This window comes from Apteryx mantelli, chromosome 1 (assembly GCF_036417845.1).
Source record: "Apteryx mantelli isolate bAptMan1 chromosome 1, bAptMan1.hap1, whole genome shotgun sequence".
Taxonomy (NCBI): domain Eukaryota; kingdom Metazoa; phylum Chordata; class Aves; order Apterygiformes; family Apterygidae; genus Apteryx; species Apteryx mantelli.
Window position 1 is genome coordinate 126,957,981 of NC_089978.1, and position 17,630 is coordinate 126,975,610.

At 37.9% G+C, this 17,630-nt stretch overlaps 1 protein-coding gene across 2 annotated transcripts in view; it reads right to left on the reverse strand.

Annotated features, from left to right (window-relative positions):
- TBC1D23 (TBC1 domain family member 23) overlaps nucleotides 1–14,804 on the reverse strand; it is a 35,016-nt gene extending 20,212 nt beyond the window's left edge. The window contains exons 1-5 of one of the 2 annotated variants that reach the window (XM_067301356.1): nucleotides 14,725–14,804; nucleotides 7,364–7,475; nucleotides 7,004–7,109; nucleotides 4,078–4,282; nucleotides 928–1,051 (exon numbers count right to left, since the gene is read on the reverse strand). In XM_067301356.1, coding sequence (XP_067157457.1) covers nucleotides 928–1,051; nucleotides 4,078–4,282; nucleotides 7,004–7,109; nucleotides 7,364–7,475; nucleotides 14,725–14,765 — 588 coding nt within the window. In that variant the 5' untranslated portion in view covers nucleotides 14,766–14,804. The remainder of the gene's footprint in view (nucleotides 1–927; nucleotides 1,052–4,077; nucleotides 4,283–7,003; nucleotides 7,110–7,363; nucleotides 7,476–14,724) is intronic. The other variant, XM_067301349.1, reaches the window with a different exon arrangement.
- Nucleotides 14,805–17,630: the final 2,826 nt, after the last annotated feature.

The window sequence follows — 17,630 nt, forward strand, 5'->3', positions numbered from 1 at the left end:
ACACACTTTAAAATTAAAATTGGTAGCAGCCTAAAGAGTCCACCTAAAAACAACTTGCTGTTTAATAATTTATTTTAATCTTATTTGTTTTACTGAAAGTGAATGCAGTTACAAAAAATGTCACAAAACCTATGAGTATGAAAGAAAGGTCTGGAAGAGTTCACAGGTCATTAATAAAGTGTTCTCTATATATACAATTTGCAGACTTTTTCCTGAATTCTGTTCTGCAAGCAATGTATCACGATTTTGTATTGCATAGACTAAGTAGTACTGAAACAGGAAAATTTTGCTGTATTACGTTGTAGCTCTGCAACACGAATTTTACAAAGAACTGATCAGATTAAGTGTCTTTAGAATTATCTCCAGCTGAGGTTGATTCTGAAATTAAGGTAGAGAGGAAACAAGCAATTCTCCAAGAGCTGCAAAGTATATAAGGCTAAATTCTAAAAGGAATCACAGCTATGAGCGGTAGCGCTATATGAGGCAGTTGAATATTTCGGTTAACACAGAGGTTTTTAACACAACCAGTAATTTAAAAGACCTCTTAGGCTCACTTTTCTCCATCTCTACAACCATACAACTGCACACCATAAAAACTAATGATCTGCGTTACAGTTTCTTGTCCTTCTGAGTGTGAAAGCTGCTCTCATTCCTACTTACTCTAGGTATTTCTAGCTCCCAATATCAATGGCTCAATTAACACATAGCACAATAAATATATGATGTTTACAAGACTGCGTACCTTACATATTTTAATATAGTATGGGCTTTTTAATCTTTAGAGTAATTTATTTCAATATACTTAAGTACTCATTCAAAAATAAGATTTCTAATCTCTTGTACTACTTTTCTGTAAACTGGCAATTTGCACTTCAATTTTTACAGAAATTTTTTTTTCATTATGTTTCCCTACTTTCACTTTATTACCCAGTTGAGTGCATATGAGTCTGGTGTCATCTTCTTAGTATCAAGAAAGGAGCAGAGTTCAGGCTCATGGTACTGAAGAAGCAGCCTAAATAGATGAAATGGTCTTCCCTTCAGAAAACAATCCCTAAAAAGTAGCAGTGAAAATAATTATGAAAACCCCCATAACACTCCAGTCAGACTTACAGTAGCAATTCTTTATTAGCTGAGATAATGTAATTCCCTATTCAGTTCTTTTAATTCACAGAAACTGATATTGAAATCAACTTGCCGCACAGTAAAAACAAAACAAAACAAAAAAACCAACCAAACCCCCCCCCCAAACACCACTATGTTAACAAGGTGGTAGAAAGAATGAAATATTTTCATAGGCTTTCCTCTACCAAATATAGGCAGTATTTAAAACAGATTTAAATATCAAAATAAAGCTAGAATGGCATGAGTGTTGTTCACTCAAAATAGAAAAAAAAATTGTCATTCTAATATGGCAGTCAAAATAACTTTAAAAGATGCTAAATTCATATATGAATAACAGTTAAACTTCAATCATCAAGCAGGAAAGAAAGTACTACATGAAAAGGAGAATTTAAAATGAAGAAATAGATATTTACAAGGCATTAGTAACAAATCTCAAGTGTTTAAAAGCTTAAATAAGCTCAGGTAGACTTGACACATCTCCAGTTAAACACAATTATTAGCCTATCTTAAAAACAGGTACATCTACAGTGATGAAAAGGAAAATTTCACAGCAATTTATATATGTAGATTCTTTTTAAAAAATTATCTCAAAATCTCTCACTTCCCATCAAGTTAGCAGGATAAAAAGAATGAAAACCAGAAAAATGTTCCATTAATGATTTTAACATAAGAATCAAGACTTGCAAATTACTTCATTTGAATGGTTAATACAGTCAATTATTCAAGTCTGTCAGCAATTCTTTACTACATTTTAACATTAGGAATCTATACGTAGAAGTAATGCTAAAAAAAACCTAAAGAACCTTTCCACATTTCCACAGGCAATTGAACACCCGTATTTTTAGACAATTTTCCTAACTGTTTTGCTCAGTACCTTTCTCCTTCTGTTACTTACCCATATTAATCAACCCTTAATAGCATATGAAGTTAAAAATTTTATATATATATTTGATATATCTCAAGAGTTGTGAATTCCTGTACCTATTCATTTACTTCCTCCACTAGAGGCCCTGTGGAGATAGCAGGCTCAGCCATCCGAGGGATGGATAAAAAACAAAGCAAAGCAAGGCAAAGCATATTAAAAAGATTTAGCTAAACTGAAATAAATTGCACTGGAAACTAATCTACATCTTCCTTTAGCAGAGGGATTTTTTTTTTTTTTTTAAACAAAAAAGGAAGCTATTTTCCACCCACCACTGGAAGAAACACTGAAATGGAAAAGCAGATGAAATGCACTTTCCTCAGCCAGGTCCCCGAAGTGAGACGCTCCTCCGCTGCCCATTTGCAGCTTTCTAGTCAGTTTATTACTCTTTCAGCTCACAGGCGAGTCAGGGCCTATTCAACTGCACAAGGGCGCTGGTGCTTTCTTCTACTAATGGGCCAAACAAAGACAGACCCAGGACTTCCATATTAGCTGTTTCTTAATTTTGTTTAGTTCAGAAAACTCATCATTCTGGAGGACAGGCAGAAAGAGGAGAAAGACAAATATCCATAGGAGAAGGGTTCCTTCCTATAACCAAAGCCTTTGAGAATAAACCGAGTGCTTCCAAAAGAAAAATAATTCTTCCTTTGACTTGAGTCTCTTTGCTAGAGATGCTATTCCAAAACAACCCTGGTTACTGTACAGTTCACCAGGTTATTCTGCACATGTCAATATTTTGTTAGAACAAATTCTATTAAAATATTTCACGGCAGTTACAAGACGTGAGAAACTATGAATAGAAAGCCTATGATTAATAAAACTTCCATTTCCATATCTTTGCTGTTTTTCTTGTTTTTCAAATAGTAATGATGGTCCAGCAGTCAAATATCAAATTGAGACTAAATGGACCTAAGCGGAGGTTTGCAAGTGTTGTCACACTACTGCAGATTGCCTTTCTAAGCCTTTCATTCTCCCATCTTTAAAAAAAAATGAGAGAACAGTCTAAATAGGACAGATAAGTGTAAGATGAAAATTAAGGAAGGATGGAGAATATGTCATAGAAGAACCATCTAGGTTCTCATAGAGACACTGAAATAATAGACACCTGGAAAGCTTTCTGTGACGGAAAGTACACCAGTTATGTGACCATAATGTTAATATCCCCAAACAATTTGCAGAGTACATTTCCAGTAACATGCTGGAGACAACAGTATTTTAAATAAGCAATGGACATAACTTAAATCATGTGACAGGGCAGACAAACATTCCCTATCACAATACCAGACATGCACTTTTCATGTTATGGGCAGACATCCGGTTCCTGAGCTGGAAGCTCCTCTCCAGAGGATCACACTATTCTATATATTATTTTACAAGGTCCTAATCTGAAGGTGCTGCAATCTCACTGGAGTGTCAGGGTGCTACTCCAATACAAATAAAAAAATATTTTTGGCAAGAGCACATATATAACAATGCAGAAAGCTCCACATTTGTATTTTTATTTAAAAAAAATAATGATTTTTCGAAAATCATTAAAGTGAGTCCACACTTCACTCAATTCACAGGTAGAGAATACAAGGACGATATCAACTACTTCCTTTAATGAGATTTTGAGAAATATAATTACTGCGTTGGAGTTACAGGTATAGAGATATTTTAAACATCCAAAACGCTAGGAAAGAAAATGGAAAGAAAAATTGCTTTCACATATAGGCAGAATAGTTCCTAAACAAATATTTTTGACATTGCATGAAGTAACAGATGCCCTTTAAAAGGAATGTTGAAATTACATCAGTCACAATTTTACTCATTACATTCTAGAACTTCTCAATTGATTTCTAGACTTATAATCAGAATGTATTGAAAAATGATTCTATTTTATAATCGTATGAAGGAATCTGACAACTTTGCTACAAGCAGTGCTACTCCTAGCTGCAAACTACCATTAGCCAAAAATCAATGCGCACGTCCTTTCAGAAAATGCTTTCAACAACAATAAAAATAGTACACTTGCAAAAAACCCAGAGTTTTACCTTGGAATGTATTTATTCATGATAGCATAAAAGCAGTTGTACAAATCACTGCGAGGCAATCGAAGGTGCGCCAAAGGTTTGAGTAGATGTATCCAGCCGAGGAAAGAACTGTATTTAACATTGCGTGATTTACAATAAAAAGTAATAACAGACTCAATATCCAAAAGTAATACTGACTTCTCCTCTTCTGGCACTGACAATTGGTCTGAAATAGGCAAGTGTAATAGAGTTATAAATCATTGTAATGGCCTTTCACAGAAATTGAATGAAATTATTTCATAGCACAGTTGCACCAATATGAAGTTCTGCATACTCGAAAAAACTAGCAGCTTGGATTAAATGCTTATAAAAGACATCTCAAAAGCTTATGGATGAAGGACATTGGCATAAATATAAGTGATTTTTAGATAACCTCAGTAGGATAAGGCATTTAAATACCACAACAAGGCAGGATAAGACAAGTCTGGATTTTCCAGGATATATGAAACAAAGAGGTAGATTCTTTTAATGCACAGAATGGTCCTTTTCTATTCCCATTTGATGTGCTCAGCTTCACAACAAATTAATTTAAATTTCAACACAGACCAACCCACAATACATAGCTCCGATTCCTTGAAAGCCCACTGGCATGCAAATTAACTAAAATTAGTAGTTTGAAACCAGCAAGGTTTAGACACTTAAATTTTAATATTAAAATATAAAACACATTTTTAATCTTTACTGACTTGATTACTTACAACCACATTCAGCTTTTGAATTAGATTTGGTACAGTTGCTAATCAGAAGATTCACTGTAACTATCAACATGTAATCCTTTAAACAGCATAGCACATTATATCACAAAATTTGTAAGAAACTGAAACAATGAAAAGTAAAGACATTCCTTATTTACTGACAGACTAACTCTGAACCCATGATTTGTATTAATTTGCATCTGGATGAAAACTGACACATGCAAAATCTGTTTTACAAGATTTTTTAATTAAAGTAGCAAGCTAAACATTTATTAAATCTCTCATTACTGAGTTGGATATATACACAAAAATTTAAGTTTTCATTAGATCCAAAGCATCTTTCTACTCAGACTCCTCAAAAGACTGACAACTCTTCAGAAAAAGTACTGGCATCCACCTACCTTGAGACAATCAATATAAGCGATATCAACACTGTACTCAAATTATGCCTTCCTCCATGTGATGGTATAACTAGTGATAAAAAGTGGTTCTTAGCTTACTTGTAGTTTAAACATAGGAATATTTATTATATGGCTTGTGGCTAGACTTTCAGTATAAAGTTCATACAATTTTCAGTTTAATACTAAACACATTTCTTTCATAAAAATCTGATTTCATATATTAGAAATAAATGTGTTTTAATCCAGTCAAATTATGTCAACTTTACTAAAGCTGAACTAAATTACAATAAAAGAAGGAAAAACTACATTATGTTCAAGGAGGGAATAAAAGAAGAGAAGCTTATATACCAAACATTACAAAAAAATGCAGTGCCATTAAGTTTCTGGTGAACATTTTACCCTCTCAGTTACAAGAAGCTCATAGGTCTCATTACTGTGAATGAAAGGTTGTGTTACAGAAGTATTTAAATACTTTTCCATTCAAGCTAGTAAATATTTGATCCTTCCTTTCCTCTACCTCTCGCCAAAAAATATATATATATATATATATATATATATATATATATATATATAGTATGCAAACCTCAAATGCCATCTGAAGATTTGTTTTAAATTTGGAGACTACTTGTCTTATTAAATTTCTTTATTTCGTATTTTAGCAAGACCCTAAACTGAAATTTCTATCTAACCTTCATTCTGAACTCTGAACTTTATATTCATTACTTTAATCAATTTAGTAGTTACATACTACAAAACATTTGGCAAAAAAGAGAAAGAAGGAGGATTAATGGCATTTGGAGATTAAAGTGCTTAATTCTATATGATACGAACATGAATCTCTTCCTGAAAAGATACTGTGATGTGATAACAGTGGAATTTCTCTTTTCCCTTTCCTTTATAGGACAGACATGGAAGTAAAATAAGTCCTGCTGTTTTTTTAGAGCTATAGAATGTACGACCATATTCTAAAAGTGGTATGTATGTATGCAGTAACTCCATTCTCTGTCTTAACATTCAATCGTGCAAAAATTAAAGTAGGACAAGTAATATAATGGAAGATTCTCTTATTGATACCACAGGAAAGAGTAACCGAATCTGTGAGTCAGCACTGAATCAGCCACCTGAACATTGATACTAACATTATTACATGGTGTCAGGGACATGGACATTTTTTGTGATGAGCTGGCAACCAGATCCTGTGGCAGTTCCTTATGGATATGCAGGAATATTATTTCTAATGTCCTGGCAATGTTCTGCTTTTACAAATGCAACCTTTCACTTTTGCTGAAAATGCTAGTAAAAAACCTCTCTCTAAAAAGATAGAAAGTCCAGAATGATTAACATATTTCTCCCTTAGAGGTTACATGCATTTTGGTGTTACACCAACTGTTCAGATTAAGTACAAGTCTTTGGACAATTAAAAACTTGAAGGACACTATATGAAGCAGGTCAGGTTTAGAAAAAGAAAACTGAAAGAGAAATTAATATTTTTCAACTCTTGGAGCCTTCCTCCCACGGGGTTCTGTTTAGTCCATGCAAACTATCACTTACAAGCTAATACTTGGATGACTTGACTTCCATGATGTCACCCATCTCAGAGTCTGAGTACAGATAAGATACTGTTTTCTTATTATGATTTCTTTCTGATTTTCTGTGCTCTCTCATCTTCTTCCTCAAAGTTTCCTTCAAAACGTAAACGTCATTAAGGTATTTAATTCAAAGAGCAAAGCTCTAAGACAACTGAGAATACAGAAGTTTTCCTATAGGTGATCTGAATGTAATTAAACTTACCAATTAGCTCTTGACAGTCCTTACGAATTATACTCTGCTCTGGTAAGTCTAAACAGCCATCCCAGGATGCCAGGCTGTCCCCCTTTCCTACAACATTAAGTGCAATCTGCAAGCAAAAATAAAAACAGTCTCTAAACATTTTTTAGTGCACTTTTGCAGCTACCCAATTATTGAATGCAGTAATTTAACTCAATAGAAAGCAAACATTCCAAAACTGAACCAACATACATGCATATGAAAGTTTCAGTGCCACATGAACAGGGTGTCTCTTTTGGAGGCATGCCTAATAATTAAAACATTCACTTCAAATTAAACACACCTTCAAGTATTTCCTGCTTCTTGATTTAAGCTCTTATTTACCTTCCAGACTTTGGCCCTTAGATCAGCAGGCAATCGCCTTCCTTGAATGATGTTTCTCACAGTTTCAAGATCACAACCTCCTTCTTCCAGAGCTTCTGCAAGATCTTTTTCCCTACAGTAACAATAATATAGTATGTTTAACTATTAACAAACAATAATTTCATCATACAATATTTTTCAATGTGTATCTATGAAATAAATGTAGACTCAAGGATATTATCAGGCAAAAAATACACATTTTAAAAATAAAGGTATATTATTAGACAATTTCTCAGTTACTGAATAACTGCAAAATTTTATTTGTCTCTTTAAGGCTGTGTTCAACTGCTTATTCCATTCAATTTACATAAGAGAAAAAGTAAGTTTATGTATTTTTTTCTTTTATTCAAATACAAAGATTCATTCCTTGTGAACAACACACGTAGTCATACACGTGGAGGAACAGACAGCAGAGTGTTATCAATACAATTCTAATTATTCTAAGATGTTATGTAGCCAATTCCAAATACTCCTGGAGAAAATGTCAGTGGTTGAGCTTGTTCTACTTTTTCATTTGCATATATTCACAACTAGCAGAAATTCCTTGATATAAAGTTTCCTGAGTTTGGTCTCTAGAGAGCTTAAGACACCAATTTCTGATTTTCTAAATATCACCTTTTCTGATAAACAGATTAGAATCTCAATCCTGCAAGAACGTACCTAAAAATAAGAACATACCTATAAAAAAGTAACTGCGTGGCCTCACTTAAGATTTCTCCAATTCTTTAAGTATTTACAAGTTGGAAGAGTAAGCAGTCTCCTTGCATTTTCTCAGTCAGCCTCTTTTCAAGTATTTCTGATAGCACTTTAAATCATATTTTAAACATATATTGAGGCAAGGCTAACAGTCTTTTTTCTTCAAGCAATTTTGCAAATTTGGATGCAAGACAGCACAGTTCACAAGGAGACTCGAAAAAAAAAATCCCAAAGTCTAATTCTTATGGAACCACAGGTTGCACAGAAAAATATCCCCTCACTTAAGACAGATACAGGAAAAATACAAAAGCACATCCACCCGCTATCCTGCTGTGCAACTGTGTACAGAACAATCAGTGCTGGAAAAATTAAACAACCAGATCAGTTCCCCATGAATAAAAATCAAGTATTTCCAGGACATTTGCGCAGGAGAGATCTAGCACTCTGCAGAACTGCATGAACTCTAGGATGATCCATTTCAACAAAGCCAACACCAAACATTAGTTGAATAGAGTTAGATGCTCCCATAAATACATATTGCAAGTTTCTGGGCACACTATGACAAACAAATTAGAAGAACTACGGCTAGGCCTGGAATTATAGCATATACAAAATATGGTTAGTTAGCACAAATACTATCCATGGGCATGTGGGAAATGAGCTATGATTAGCAACAGCTGCATAAATAATGGTTGCAAACTGTATTTTCGGTGGTAGGATCTTAAACTATAATAATTAAATTTGGTCTCTATGTGCGCCAAAGAATTGGAAAAAAATTGTATCACTTCATACACATGAAACAACATTTAAAAACACAACTACACGGACAAATTACAAAAACATACCTGGTAAAGAATGTTTCATAGTTGCATGAGCATTAATTCTGCAGTTACTAGTACCTAGCATTCACAGCTTAAAAAGCTGTGCATGGGCTACCATCAAGGTCGACTTCAACATGTTATCTGCAAATGCGTGCTTCGTCTGTTTGCTTGACAATACACCATTTGCAAAATCGTCTCCATAAATACTGTCATCAGCAATTTTTACCCTGTGAAGATGACAGGCAAATGACAGCTTTACTACCCTACCTTAAAAAGCAAGGAATTGATATCCCTATCTCTCACTATAGATGCTTTATCACATTGAGTTATATGAAATACAGCAGAAAAAAACCACGTTACTCTATTATGATTCAGTTAGCTACTTTTTCCTGTCAACTTTCAAGATTATTCAGAGGCTAGAAGCAGGGAGTATTCAAAGGTTAAGAGAAATTCTTTTCTAAGACAAATATTCCATTCATGCTAACTTGAAAGGTACCATGGAAATGGTTGTGGTTCTTTAACACATGTTCCCTGGCTGTGTTTTGCCTTATTTCACTCAGTGTTATGTTGTAAATGTTCCAGCAAACTACTAGCAATCTGGACCCTTGTCTTTCATTGCCTGAAGGTCGGCTGGGAAGTTCTGGGCTCGTAAGGAACAACAATTATTACACTTCCTTTGGAAAGGATGCAGCACTTTCTTCTCTTTATGAGCAAACTTCTCCAGGCCTGCTTTCTGCTCTGCCATGGCTCCACTGCCTATTCCCGGAATCTAGTCAAGGTTTTGGTTACAATCTATATAATCCCAGTCTATTCCCAAGATTGATTAATTCCCGCAAGACAAATATCTGTAAATATTACAATTCACAATATTGCTATTAGTGTATCCAGAGTAAACTTCCATAGTCATAGAAGGATCTCCAAAATCCATGCCAGTCAAGTGACCTACTATAACCAATAGGTAACTACCTTCATGGACATTCAACACAATTTTTTAGCCAAAAAAAAAAACCACTTAAGGTATCAGAGAGAAGTGGAGTCATTAAAAAATGATCAACACGTCCAGACTTTTTTTTAAAGTACTATTTATTTTATTTATATATGGCTCTGAGGTGCTTGGTAATAATCACTTATAAATATTAATGAAGGAACTTAGAAATTGTGGAGATGTGAACAGCAGGGAAAAGTAAGAAATATTTCAGTGAACTGCAATTAGATAAGGAAAGATGTATAGTATTAAGAAAGCTATAATCCATCAGGAGGTTGCAACATGTGGATTGTACCTGCCAAAGTCCATTACTTTCGCTCATTTGTTATTAGGAAAGACAGATCCCTTCAAACTGTTTCTTATAAGTCAAAACACTTTTCTAAAAAAAGCAAACAAACAAACAAAAAACCCCCCCACACCTTCAAAAGTTTAAAGTTTTAATTTGTGGCAGGCACATTTTTAACAGTTACTTATTTTCACAGTAAGACTGGTATCTTCCACATGTACCAAATTAATTATCTAAAATGCACTTAGCAGTCCAAAAAGAACAAAAAACAAAAACCCACCCTTTTTCCATATAAGCTGAATCTACTGCTACACACCTGCCTGTAAAAGATAATATTCATTGGCCTAAAAAAGGGATTAAAACAAAAAAAAATTATGATGCTGTAACACTTCAAAAGACTCTGGTTATTTACGCCCACATTCCTTTAAGTGACATGCTCATCATAGCTGCTCGTGATGTGCTCTAGTAGGCCACAACCATTTCCAGAATAAAAAGTAGTATTTAGACATGTATTTGTTAAACATGTCTTCAAACATCATTCCTGTTTTTCCTGAATCAGAAGGAAGGCTGCTACCAGCTAACTTGCTCTGCTCCCAAGCATGAATACACCCAGCTCATGTGGAATCCAAACTGGACAGAGAAGTGTTTCTTAAAGCTTTTTATTTTTTAAAGCCTGGTTAAAACAGTTTCTTGCCAAGAGGATCACCAGTTTTAGTTTCTACAAAGCCGTTGTCGCCTGGGACATCAAACCCATCCAGTCAGCAGTTCTATACTTCTAAGCTATGCTACAATTACCAGAAATACAGGAAGAGAGAGACAGGTGCATATCTAGCTACGCTGCTCTCAAAGTTATGAGAACGGATTGCAGATGTGTGTGTTAGTGCTAGATGGGACCAATTTATTCTTTCAAAAGATTTTTATTACCAAGAAGGTAGAACTATACTGTATTTTGAACAAAATACTTTGCTTGGAAAGCTCACAGAAGTATACTGATATACAATCAGTAATCACAAACAAGGCTTACTTAAACAAAAACTGCACAAGTGACTAATATTGATTAAAATTTCCAAAGTCAGTAGCTAATACTGCTGTATCTTTATAGCCATCATTCTACCTTTCCCAGAGGAAAGGGCATAGGTTCCCATCACAGAAAACTTCTATCTATATAAATACTTCCTTTTTCCAGAAATATACTTTTATATAGTTAGTTACACTGCTTCCTACTTTTAATTTATGATCCTCTTGACTATGGAAAGAATCCCAAACAAGAGTTATTTTAAATTAAAAGTAATGAGAGCGTTTGTTCTGTATTGAAAACAAACAAAAATTAATCCCTCATATTTACTTCAAAATATCCCTGTAATCAGAATACCATTAAATATATTTTATTCTCTAGGGAATTTTAGAGAAGAACATTAATTCCTGACATTTTTACCTCTTCTTTATCTTTTCTCAAGTGTGTCAAGTTCTCACTTAACTTCAAAGGATTTTTTGCTTGCTTTCAGAAGAAGGATCATGGTTCCAAGCACTAACAAACCAGATTTTGAGCATGGAAAAAATATATATGCTCTAATTTTGTCACTTTGTTGTCTGAAAGAATCGAAGTGTATTTTGGAAACCATAAGATGAATGATTCTAATGCACAGTTAAATGCAGAGGAATGATTCCATTCAAGGTTTGAGTTGTATTTAATTAGTGTAGGTCTTAACTGTTAAAGTGTAGATCTTAAAATAAAAATACTACTTGATCCAGTTGCCTGAAGCTTGAATTTTAAGCACACATCCACAAAAAGGTTTTACAAATTCATGTGCAACTGTTTATATCTTTATCTGTTTGAGAACCTGAACAAGAAGAATTCAATTCAACTCATTTTATTTCCTGGTTAAATGAGGTGAGAAAAATTTATAATTTATAATAACAACCGTTTTAACTGAGAACAGTCTGGCTTGTCTGTCTATATACATAGAAATTGATTGAAATTAAGGTTAAAATAATCAGAAAAGCAGCCAAATAGGAATGAAGATTTTACAGCATAGCTTGAAAGCAGCCTGCTTCCTTTTGTATTTCACAGCATTCTTAGCCTTCAATGCAGACATCTATTCTAGCACCAAATATAATACTTCTGGCAATTTCTCAAATTAATTTTTGAGAATATGCAATTTGACTAAAAAGAATCATTTAACAGCAGGGTCTTGACAGAACTTTTGTTGTTGTTTTTAAATCAACACTGTTATTCAACTTCCAAGCGTTACTGAACCAAGCTGACAACATCATCTTTCAGCAAGTCTATACAATAAGCTGTGTGTGTATGTGTGTTTTAATTGTATTGTCTAGTGGCAAATTCCCTGATTTCTGTTAAACAACACATCCATCAGCCAGTATGGCTATTAAGGGTTTTAACTCATCGTTAGTTTGTCCCCCCAAAATCACTTGCACCAGCCTTGGATGTCAAGGAGGCATGGAAAGTGCTATGAAAAATATCAAGGGCATTTTATGTCAATCAGTATCCCTAAATTCTACATACTTAAGGTGCTGTCACAAGCTCTGAACACAAAACTTCATCTGCCTTTGAATCCCTCTAAGGAACTGAATGCAGGACCAGGAACTAGAACTGCCCTTTTTATTCTCAGCAGACTTTAGATGCACATATACATCATTTAAAAAAAAAGCCACTGAAACATGAAATGTGAAATGTTATTGCACAATCCCATATACTTCAATATTATGATAATGTAGCATTGTACACCAAAAAAATCTCCTTTAAATGATACATTTTATATTCAGAAAAATAACCCCTGTTCCACAGCAGCCAGCAATGTATACAAAACAACAGTTTAAATGAATAAATGAAAAAGAAAATATTTCACTTAAACTGGCTTAAAAAACAAAAACAAAACAGTAAGCAATGTGAAGCTTCTAAACAAACACCAAGGAACTCAGCTTTACATGTTCTTCAGAAGGTATAGCTCTCGTAACAGGACATACGCTGGCATTCCAATGTAGCATTTAAGCATAAGACTCTTGAATTGTTTCCACAAATTCCTACAATTCCTTCTAATAGTACCAGCATACCAAATTTACTATAATTGCATTTTGAAGTTGCTAGTCAGAATGATAATAATGCAGGTCGCACTTTGAAATAAGTCTAGAACTAACAGTTGTTCCTCATTCTTGATACAAATTTCAGCAGTTTGTTGGGATCTTACAGACTGCAATATTCTTTCAACATTAGTAGTGAAATAGGTGTGAAATCATTTTTTCAGAGATTTTCCAATGTGATTCTTATTCAACCACCAGGCTCATATTTCAGTGTCAAGACTGAACAGTGAATAAGTCTGTTTCCTACTTTGTAATTGTTATATGCCAAGACTTAGAAATAATGCTTATATAATACTGTACCTGTAAAAAGTACTTCATAAATTTTGAACTTTTAACTAAAAACAAACAAACCTCAAAGAAGCCCCATCAATTCATTTTTATTTGCTAATAAGTGATGTTCAGTAGATAGTTTTACAAATACAGTTCTTGAGGATAAAACTAATGCAGACATAGAAGAGAAATAATCTACATACGCATGCATACCAATCCTGCTTTCTTTACAGCAAGATAACTAAAGCAGCACAAAGAAGGCAGGGCATAGTCAACACAAGCTTTTGAATCCCCTACATAAAATAAAGCATATAAGCGAAACCATCAGATTGGAATGACTGTAAGAAACAGGTCTATAAGGCAACTACGTAGGTAACTGTTTAAGAAGCATGTACGAAGAAGGAAGGAGCAGGGCTCAGAAACACAAAGAGAAAAGAAATCGCATGCAATGCAGAAGCACAAAGTGAAATAAAGAATAAAACAAAGACACACTGGAACAGAGATGCGGGGTACAGTTAAAGTTGCACCAGTCTTTAAACCCGAAGTAGATTTATTTAAGCCTCAGCAATCTGAGGTGAATACACATGCATGAAACACTAAAATCCCATCGGTGTTACCATGAAAATGACCCTATACATGCTCCAGAAATAATCTCTTTTGGTCTCCTAAAGGTTCAATGTAAAAACCATTATAAGTAAATAACCGCACTGGGGGAAGGAGAAAATCATTCTGAAAATCACCTGGGATCTGTTTTCTCTTATCTTTGCTTGGGCAGGTAGGCAGAGCGAGGGGAAGCTGAACTGAACACAGCAACCGAAGTCCAAGAGACAGGCGCCTACCTCAAGAAGCTGCTACCGCCCATGAGAAAGCTCTGACTTGGAACCGGAGCACCACCACCCCCGGCCAGAGAGGGCTGGCGCTGCCCTGCCCTGGTCTGGGAGGCAGCGCTGGCACTGAAGCGCCGGGAAGTGCCCGCGGGAGGGGGCGGCCGGCAGGGCCGCAGCCCCCCCCCGCCCCGCAGCGAGCCCCGCGGGGGCGGCCTCAGCGCCCTCCCCCCCGGGGGGCGCGAGCGGGTTTTCATCCGCCTCTCTCGGCTCCTCGCCCCCACTCCCGCCGGGGAAGGAGAGGAGCGGGGAGGAAGGACCCCGACACCCCCCTAACTCACCAGCTGCTCGACGGCCGCAGCGCCTCTTCCCCTTCCGCCATAGCTGTTGACGTGCCCCCTCGCTCGGCCGTAAAGCGCAACCGGGCTTTCCCCCCGCCACCCCTCCCCGCTTGCCCCGCATGCCCAATTCCCTTCCCTGTCGCCCCGCGGCTGTCGTGAAGTTGAGGGCGCTGGCCGTAAAGTGAGGAAGCCTGTCAAAACAGGCGGGCGATCGCGGGAGGGTGGGGCGAGGCGGTGCTGGGCCGGGCGTGTGGCGGCGGGGCCACCGCTGTGCCCCTTAGGGCACCTGAATGACTTTTACCGGCATTAGTGCGGAACTAGACTAGCCGCAAGGAAGCGGCGTGTGAGGGTAGGGAGCGGACCCTCAGGAGCCGTGGCTGTGAGGAGGCAACGGCTAAACAGACTCCAGGGGCGGGGCCATGAGGGGCGGGGGGAGAGGCGGCCGTTGGCCCGCCCAGGCGGCCGTTACCGGCCGGCGGGAGACGTGCGCGGCGCGGCGGCGCCGGGCTGGTCTCGGCCGAGGCTCGCCAGAGCTGGGCTAACAGAAATCTCCCTTCGGCAGTCAGCGACTCGTTTGCAGGTTACCCCGTGCTGAACCGGGGGCGCGTGTCGCCAGCTTCAGCAAGGCTGCGGTACGTCGGGCGGAGCAGGAGCATCCCTCCGGCGGAGGTGGGCACACCGGCGTGGAGGAGAGGCCGACAGGGATTTTCGCACCTCTTGTGTATGAAGGGGGGATCTGGCACCTGACCTGCTGCTGCATGTGCCATTCAGCTCCCGGCCTTTTCCTGTACTGTTTAAGTTTGGGTAGTAGGGAAGGAAAATCCCTATTGCAAGTACCGATCAAAAGCAACTCCAGATGTCTTCCTCTTGAAAATTTAGGAATTTATTTCCCAGGCAGGGAAGATTTTCAGTGAAAGATTATTTGTAATGAACAGTTTTACCATGTAAAGTGTTCTTATTAAATATCTTTCCCTACTGTCAGTATTTTGCCAGAATACACTCCACGAATCAGAAATAAAATTCATAATTTATACACAAAACCCTATTAGAATGGTTTGCAAGAGCTAAAAATCATCTGATAACATTCACTGTTAACCCTGGATAGAAAACCATTAAAGCTTTTGAACATGCACGTTCCCTACCCATTCAACACCCTCAAAGAAAAAAAAAAAGTAGTATAGGTCTGTGAAAGTTAAAAAAGGCGATTCAAGTAATTTCTACAAGGAATAACAGCGCCACCTAATGATAAATTAGCGTCCTTACACTTGTCTATTTTACTCTCACAGCTTGCCTCAGCATATGTTCCAGCTGTGTAAACGCCCAGACTTTAGTAGGACTGCTGCTGTGAGAAAAGACAGATGCTCGCTTAACTGTGTAGGATCCAGTTCCCAAACATTCAAGAATACTAATGGAAAGGTAATTTACCATGTTTTCACGCACATATTTGTTTCTCAGGAAAGATTACATGAATAATCCTATTCAAGAAAGATATTTTACAGCATCAAACCAAACTCAGACAAAAAATATGTGTTATGAAGGAGAGGGTACTATCTGTATTCCTTTCCTCCTTTTACCATTTCATAGATATTTAAAAAGCATGTTTTTTTAAAAATCTACTTATCATTACTCAGGAAAAACACTTTGTACAATGTACATCAGGCATTAATAACGGTAAATAATAACATACCACCAGCCAGGGCACCCCTAAGCCTTGACGCACGCTTGCAATTTGTGGAAAAGGTAGGGAAAAGAGGGAGGCATGGAAAAGAAGAAAGACTGGTTTCTTCTTTTTCAAACCTCTTCTCCTCTTCGTGTGCGTCACCACGACGCTGGGGTTTCTTCGGGTGCAGCCGCTCCGTGAGGCGGATGGCTACCCTCGATCGCGGCGCCGGCCGCTCCGTGCGCGGCCCCGCTCCGTGCGCGGCCCCGCTCCGTGCGCGGCCCCGCTCCGTGCGCGGCCCCGCTCCGTGCGCGGTGCGCAGGCGCAGTCCGCGGGGGCCGGGGCCCGGCAGGAGGGGCGGGGCGCGCTTGCCGCGCCGCGCCGCCGCGCTTGCCCCCGCCCTCCCCGCGTGGCGGCGGCGCGGCAGCATGGGGGATGTGCTGGAGGAGCCGTGGTGGGAGGTTGCGTCGGGAGCATGCAGCAGTCCAGGTACTCGCCTTCCGGAGCTTCCTCCTCGTGCCGGACTTGAGACAGTCTTCCTAACAGCGGGGCTCCCCTCAGCCCCTTCCTTCTGTACCCGCTTTTTTTTCTTTTAAATCCCCCCCACCCCGCTCTTTTCATTCTCGGTTTTTAATTTCCTCCTAGAGTTTTTTCCTCTCATTTGATTTTCCTTCCTGTGTCTCCCGCCAGCTTTTCCCTGCTTTCTGCCGATGCCTCCCATTTTTGCTTGTAAACAAATTCTCTGCAGCCCAGTGATATCTAATCTTCTATCCATCAGATTGGGTTAGTTAGGGGATGAACCAGCAAACTAGAATATAAACACTTAAAATAACAACAGAAATCCACCCCAAAAGAATATATTTAAGTGAAGTAAAAATAGAGGGGTGAGCGAGAGGAGGAAGTTGCTTGCTTTGAGGTCAGAGCTTAGCTGTCCCCTGCAGTCATCTAGCTTCTGAACTGTTGTCTTCCAAACTGAGCTTATTTAAGGAAACGATGTTGCACCTCTGCAAATCAGAGGAGCTGCATGTCTGTTGGTATAAGTTACCGAGGTGAAGTTATTTACAGTTTTGAAAGGCCTTAAAGACATTGCATCCATAGTAGAGCCTTTGGAGGGAAAAATATCTGCAGTACTTGGAGAGCACCACCCATGTGATCACTGGAGCATCTCATATCATCCTGACATGCAATATTGTAAAAGGACAGAAGTTAAGTAACTTCTTTTCTCCAGCCATTTCTCTTAGGGGTA